Here is a 7,129-nt window from a genome sequence, read left to right as displayed (position 1 = left end):
ATTATTTAATTTTTTTTGTAAGTAACTGAAGTCTAATCTACAAAAAAGTGTAGACTTGTTCAGGTACTTTTCTTCTGTAATAGTACTTGTAGACCTCAAACAACTTAAAAGCTGTTTTATTTATATTTTTTGTGTTTAATGCATTTTCTTTAGTGTAGACTAGAGTTAATAGAAAAGTAGGTCAAAATGCACATGGTCAAAATATGACTCCATAAAAAGTGTAGTTCTTACACTATTGTTGTCATTATTTGTGGAAATGTTATGTACATAAACATTTCTTTAATCTTAGTAATTTTGATCAAAAGTTAATTAAACCAGCTTTGAAGGAATATCTGTATATCCTAACTAGGCTTGGTGATGATGGAGCCATTTATTTAGGATTATATTGCTTCTGTTTACTGAATATGTTTTTTCTTGGTGAGGTGAATGGCTCAAATAATTGAGGATGTCATGACAAAACCATTTTCTTTTAGTTCATGATTCCATCGACATTTCCCCCGTTATGATTTGAGACTTGATGTGCCTGCAACTACAACAATGTGATTTAATTTGTGTGATTTGTTTTACAAACTGAGAATGAAGTTTTTTCTACTGCAAAAGCAGTAATTAAACTTTATTATTTTTGCCAGCAGTAGGTCCAACCCAGACAGTTTGTTGTCTTGCGCGACTGTAGCTGCATTTCTACTGACCACGACCACCTAAATGTGCAATTTGATATTTTGAAAATAAATTTGCTTAATGGAAATGTGACAATTTTGAAAAAAACCACACAAGTCACATGATCAACCACATGATCAACCACCAACCGGATGTTACTACTGGCACAAACCACAAAGAAGAAGACGACAGGAAGTGGTTGGAGGATGATGGTGGAGCACATCTTTTAATGACTTATATCATGAATAAACTTACTTACATGTGATTTTAATTGTGTTTCTTATTTATTGGAAACATTAAATTTTTTTTTGGGACATTAGTGGAATAATAGTTGCGTTTACATTGCAAATGTTCACAAAATTTTGTTGATATCCCTCTAATGTTGAAAAAACAATTTCGCAATTGCAGTGATAAGAAACACAATAAAAATGTGAATAAGTTCACGCAATAAATCATTGAAAACATGTCGCACCATCATCCTCCTACCACTTCCTGTCATCTTCTTTGTCTTTTCTAGCAATAGTAACACCCGGTTGTTGATCATGTGACTTGTGTGATGCAAAGAGTGTTTCCTTTGCAGTTTTGTGAAACATACCAGCTGAAAAACCACCACATTCTAGCGCAACATTTTTTTATCAAAACACTTTAGTTGTTTCAAAATTGGCGTGTTTCCATTAAGAAAAATAATTTTTGTAATTCCAATTTGCGCAAATTTGCGGTCAATGGAAACGTAGATAGTTACATTTTTGGTTGACATACATTAAAAGCCGCAGTATGACCGAAATAGGTTTTTGAATTGGATGTTAGTTATTCAGCAAAATGTTTAGCAAATTTGACTGACTTCAATATATTTCTACTGTTATTAATCCCAAACACCATAAGCACAGACATCTTAATGCTGCTCTACTCAAGCTGGATAAAAAAAAATCAAAATTTCAAATGTTTGTTTTCTGATCATGAATTTAGAGTGTAGTAGATAATAGGGATTATTAGTAGGAGCAGTATGTTTGTTGCTGATTTAGCTACATTTCAGAGGATTGTTACTGACAGCTGAAATGAACTGCTAACAGCCACTGTGTTCATGTAGAAATGCGGTGAACCTGGCGGTGTTAAAGTTGAACGAGCAGGGGCTGCTGGACAAACTGAAAAACAAGTGGTGGTATGACAAGGGAGAATGCGGCAGCGGAGGAGGGGAGAGCAAGGTTAATACACACACTCACACACCACCTAACACACACACATACACACACACACACACACATATACAAGCAAAATAGGAAACAAAGCAGAGAGGTAAAACTGGGTCAGTCTGGTAAATGTGGAACATGTGAAGAAGCAGCACAGTCACAGGACCACAGGGAAATGTTAAGGTTAGCAGGGATTTAAAAGAACAAACAAACAAACAAACTGAACCACAGCTGACATCATAAATCCAGCAGGTTATACTCACTGCCAGCAGGTGGCACTGTTCTCTGTTCTGCTTCTTCTTCTGCTATGTTGCACCCTGTCTGGTTGAGGTCTGATGTAGAATCCAGGTGAGGGTCAGCTGACCTCAGACCAGATGGCAGCAACATGGGCGCTGTTTGCAGAGAGTTTGCACACAGTTTGTCCAAACTCTGTGTACCAGAGGCTCCGGCCTGGCAGGGTACTGCAGCTGAAAAAGCAACAGCCTTTCATTGCAGCACCTCTTATTATCTGTCTCAGACGCTAAACCGAGGAGCCCAGCAACAAAACACTTTATTAAAAAACACATTACGTGTGTTAATATTAGGGGATTAAGGGAATATTCGTCTCACGCCAATCTTTGGTGGGCCCTTTCTTAGTCGCGAGAACAGGGTAAGAACTGCTGCCTCGTTAATAACATAAGATAACATTGATAATGATGTTATTTATGTTATTCCCATTGAAGAGTGCCAGTAAACCTTGCCGTATTGAAACTGAATGAGCAAGGGACCCTAGACAAGATGAAAAACAAGTGGTGGTACGATAAAGGAGAGTGTGGCTTCAAGGACTCCACCAATAAGGTTAGTTTTCTGTTTGTGGGTCAGTCAAACACACTGTTCACGCGTGTAAATGCATGGGAAGCTTACACAGTATGGGGAGGACAGCTTAACTCCAGCTGTGTTATGTGAAAGACAAGGACAAGGTCAAAAGTATTTTTTAATTTTATGCAGATGAGAAGAGAAATAACAGATCACAGGTGAATCGAAATAATTTTTTTTTTTTTTACCTGCTTTCTTATTACACCTTTACTCGAGCAACTAATTACAAAAATTCCTTCAAATGCAAAAATTTCATTTGAGGTTAGCATGAATGCATGAAGAACATTACATTTTTGTAAATGGGTTTTCCAGAATGCTGCACTTGTTTTAGAAAAATGCTAAATTAGTTGCTCGATGCAGCTGAATAAAACATGTTGCTGTTTTATTTTATTTATCAAATGTATTATTTCCATTAATTTTAGTGACAATAAGGAGAAAGAATCTGTTTTAACAAAACTCAAAGAAAACTTCAGTTAAGAGAATTTCTTTAGTTTTGTTCTGTAGTTTCTGATCATATAAAGTGTTAATGAAGTCACAAGTGCTAGTAAAAAAGTTCATTAATTTTATTTATATCGTAATGAAAACTATTTGCTCCTTCACAGATTTCTTCTATTTTTGCTTTTAAAGGTTTTATGTCATCAAACCAGTTATATTATCACACAAAGTAATCTAGTTAAAGCTACTAAAGGATAAAAGCTATCCAAATCAACATGTCTGCAAGTAAATAACTGATTTATGATGATAACTGGTTTTGCTATCATTCAGCAACAAACAAGCGTTTGTCTGGCAGTTAGTTTTTTTACATCTTTGGGGATGATTTTGGGCTTTACTTCAACTGCAGAAGAGAGGATACTTTGTAAAATCATTAGATATTATTGACATCTATTGGTAAAAGTTTCATAAGAGTCACATTGTGGGTTTAAAGGAGCTTGGATGGTCATGTTGTGCAATTTAGCATGCAGGGTATACAGAAACTACACCTGTCAGATGTCTGCTTACACTCATATTTGACAGGAAAATCATATTAATTTTAGGGTTTTAATGATTTATTTGGACCTTCCATTTTTTTTAGGGTGGACTAATTTTACAACAAGCAGCTTAAATGGAACCTATCACTCAATAGTCACATTTTTGTACTTCCAGTGCAAGTGCTAAAAAAGAAAAAAACACCCAGCTGGTGTCTTTTGGTGTCTGGAAAACGAGCCGTTTCAAAAACATTCAGAATGTAATGTTGGAAATCAGCAGGCACTGCCAGTTACCTAGCAACCCCAGCCAGCCCTGCCTGTTACCTAGCAACAAACTGCAAAAATTGCTTGATGCGTTTTGAAATTTGTGTCAGACTAATGAAAAAAATATTTTTAAAAAGCAGAAATGTGGGCTTATTGAAAAGTATGTTCAATACATGAGCATAGGTTATTTTTTAAATATACTTTTAATCTGACAAAAGATCTAGATTCATCGGGACGTATATTTTAAGTTACTGAATATAACTACATGCCACACTTTAAATGGACAGACACATAGAGGATACATTTTATTTTAAAATTTTAAAATGTCCTTATGGTCAAATTATTTTCACTCTTTCCTAGAGATGCTGAACCATATTTGAAAAGCAATGTCTGATTTTCATTGATCAATTTTCAGTAATTTTTTATCACTTCTTCCAGTTTTAAATTATTTCAGAGGCCTTTGTGGGTTTCTCTGTCATTAACTGAGGAGTACCAACAATTTTGTCCACATGTATGAATATATTTGAGCCTTTATCATCCTACATAGGAAACTGAACTGTTCAAATGAATCACTAGAGATAAAATTACCTTAATACACAGGATGAGTGTATGTAAACTTCTGACTAGAACTGCTTCATAGCAATGCAATGCTGGAGCCACTGGGTACATTAGTGCACCATTAGTAATGTTGTCAATGACATGTATTTATTGTTTTTGAGAACCTGGTTGAGAGTGATTGATATTCTGTATCAGACGAGTAGTCACATAAAAGAAAAAAAAATTCTCACTCTTCAGTTAAACCATAACATTTTTATTGCGATACTGTTGTTTGTTTACATAACACCAGTGACCAGTCTCTCAAACCAGCGCAGAACGCACAGCCATACCATTTATTCTGCAGTTAACAGCAAAAACAATTAAATAAATAGCGGATATAGCATTGTGTTGTGTTGTGCTACTTTACCTGTTCAATTTAGCACAATTTCCGATGAGGAATATGTGTCAAATATTGTGAAATATATATGAGCACTCATGTATATTTAACTCATGATATATGTGTTAAATATACATGAGCACTTCGTTCATGTGCTCATGAACGAAGTGGTGGAAGCTAGTTACGTGAAAGCTAATGGTCAAAAGCAAAGCGAATGTGCGTTCGCTCTCTGTGCCATCTAGTGGCCTGACATGACAACTACAGCTGACTCGAGGTGTTTTCGGCAGTGCCGTCTAGAAGTGAATCTGTTTCCCAATTAACATCCAAAAATACCGCCAGTTCCCAGGCAGTGATCGCATGTAAGTGAAGCCTAAATAACAGTTCTCCTAAGAATGGTTGTTTTTAATTGGATCACTAAAATAAAATATGAAATAAACATCCACAGTTGTAGTTGTGTAGGGGCTCAAAACTCCCCCAGAACTTTCTCTGGAATTTTACTAAAGGGATTTTAAACCACAGCAGCAATATGAATAAAAATTAATTTGTTTTGAAATTATCCTTCAAAAAAAATATATTAAAAAAAATCATGTACTTGTGTCCTAATGTACCAACTGGCTCCACCATGACATCTGCAACATCTGTATGCAGTGAGATAAAAATCATAATTTGTCCAGTGTTACAGTTTTAAGCTGAGATGTTTGTTATTCATGACAAAGTAGTCTTATGATTGCAATGTTATAGAGTATTATTGTAAGAATGCTGATATGAACTTGAAAATGTGAAAAGCAACAGCAAATGCACTATTTAAAAGAATTTACACTGACTTGCACTTTCATTAACGGCTGAGGTTTAGAAACATAATGTACAACTTCAGTATTAAGCTATGCTATAATATCCAAAGTTTCTATGTCTGTGTGCAGAATTATTAGTTATTTTAATGGTTCTAACCAAAGTGTTTCGTTTAAATTTGTGTGTTGATAAAATCATGTTTGTAGTTATGTCACACCAACACTATTTTCTGGGTGTCCTGTTTTTTGTTGTTTTTATTTTTCTCTTGCGTGTGTGTGGGTGGGTGTGTGTGCACACTTTTTTGTGTGCTAGGAAAAGACCAGCGCTCTGTCGCTTAGTAATGTGGCAGGAGTTTTCTACATCCTGGTTGGAGGTCTGGGTCTCGCCATGATGGTGGCACTGGTAGAGTTCTGCTACAAGAGCCGCGCTGAAGCCAAAAAGATGAAGGTACGTTTTTACACTTTGCTTAAATTTGACTAAAAGGATTTGTTTTGTGTTTCCACTTTGATAGTGTTAATTTATAGGCTTATGTTATTTTTTAGACAAATTAGTATCCTCCCTTTTGTATTTCGTCTAACTATTTACATTTATAGTATTATATAAAAATTATTTATATTCTTTAAACTGGAGATGCACCAATCCAATAGTGATATCAGATATCAGTATCAGTCCCGATATTGAAAAAACAATCTAGACTGGGTCTTGGTGACAATGTGCCAGATCCACAAGGGCAGATCTATTTAGTCTAATGCTATGCTCTATGCTCTGAGTAATGTCATTCTTTATTATTTATTTTGCATTATATTTATAATTATTAATATAAATAAATTCCATATCCGGTCCCCTACAATGCCCAATGGTCAAGTGATGACATCACTTAAGCCAAGTCCACTGAGAACAGGAAGTGTCATGTTTATTTTGAATGGTCTCTATCTGACTCCTTTGACCTAATCAACATAAAAGTGTGTCCACTGACAGAAGACATGTTGGTGTGACTTGGTTTCCAACACTGACTGGTTTCGGTGGAGGATGAGGGAGTGGTGGCGTGGTGAAGTCACATAGGTCGCCATTGCCATATGTTTGGTTCTAAATTTCACAGGTTCGAGCCGAGCTGCACCAAACTCACAGGGATCTATCCGTATCAGCCCCCCAACAGGGATCCTCAACAATCTGTGGTGGGCGTGGCCTACTTCCTCCTTCTTGTTATTTTTACTACCCAAATAATAATTTCTTTATTGGTTAGATTGTTTCTTGTTGCGTTTTCTGTCCTTGAGAGGACAATAAGGATACACATTGCCTTCAACTCAACCGCCGGCTGGGTCAGACTGTCCTCGGTGAAAATGTGCCATGTTGTACAGTAAGACAGGTCTTATTTGTGAGTTTTATAAATTTTAAGTCCTTGACTTTTGATTTCTGAAACTCTGAAAATTTTCAAAAGTCAAAAATTTTCAATTTCTGAAACTCTTTCTTTTGAAATG

General features: G+C 35.7%; 1 protein-coding gene and 1 long non-coding RNA gene across 5 annotated transcripts in view; one reads left to right on the top strand and one right to left on the bottom strand.

The window, feature by feature from the left end:
- The window catches only part of LOC107837658 (uncharacterized), a 19,985-nt gene extending 15,674 nt beyond the window's left edge, over positions 1-4,311 (bottom strand). The window contains exon 1 of the long non-coding RNA XR_001663699.1: positions 3,989-4,311. This is a non-coding gene — a long non-coding RNA (uncharacterized LOC107837658). The remainder of the gene's footprint in view (positions 1-3,988) is intronic.
- Positions 1-7,129, top strand: part of LOC103146616 (glutamate receptor 2-like) — a 47,829-nt gene that overhangs the window by 30,690 nt on the left and 10,010 nt on the right. For 2 of the 4 annotated variants that reach the window (XM_007564613.2, XM_007564612.2), the window contains exons 17-18: positions 1,745-1,859; positions 5,964-6,098. In XM_007564613.2, the coding sequence (XP_007564675.1) occupies positions 1,745-1,859; positions 5,964-6,098 (250 nt within the window). Of the gene's footprint in view, positions 1-1,744; positions 1,860-2,566; positions 2,682-5,963; positions 6,099-7,129 lie in introns of all 4 variants that reach the window. The other 2 variants (XM_007564614.2, XM_016677773.1) reach the window with 1 other exon arrangement.

This window comes from Poecilia formosa, unplaced genomic scaffold, assembly GCF_000485575.1.
Source record: "Poecilia formosa unplaced genomic scaffold, Poecilia_formosa-5.1.2 Scaffold164, whole genome shotgun sequence".
In the NCBI taxonomy this organism is placed as follows: Eukaryota; Metazoa; Chordata; class Actinopteri; order Cyprinodontiformes; family Poeciliidae; genus Poecilia; species Poecilia formosa.
Note: the sequence above shows the minus strand (reverse complement) of the source record. Positions and strands in the feature narration are given on the sequence as shown.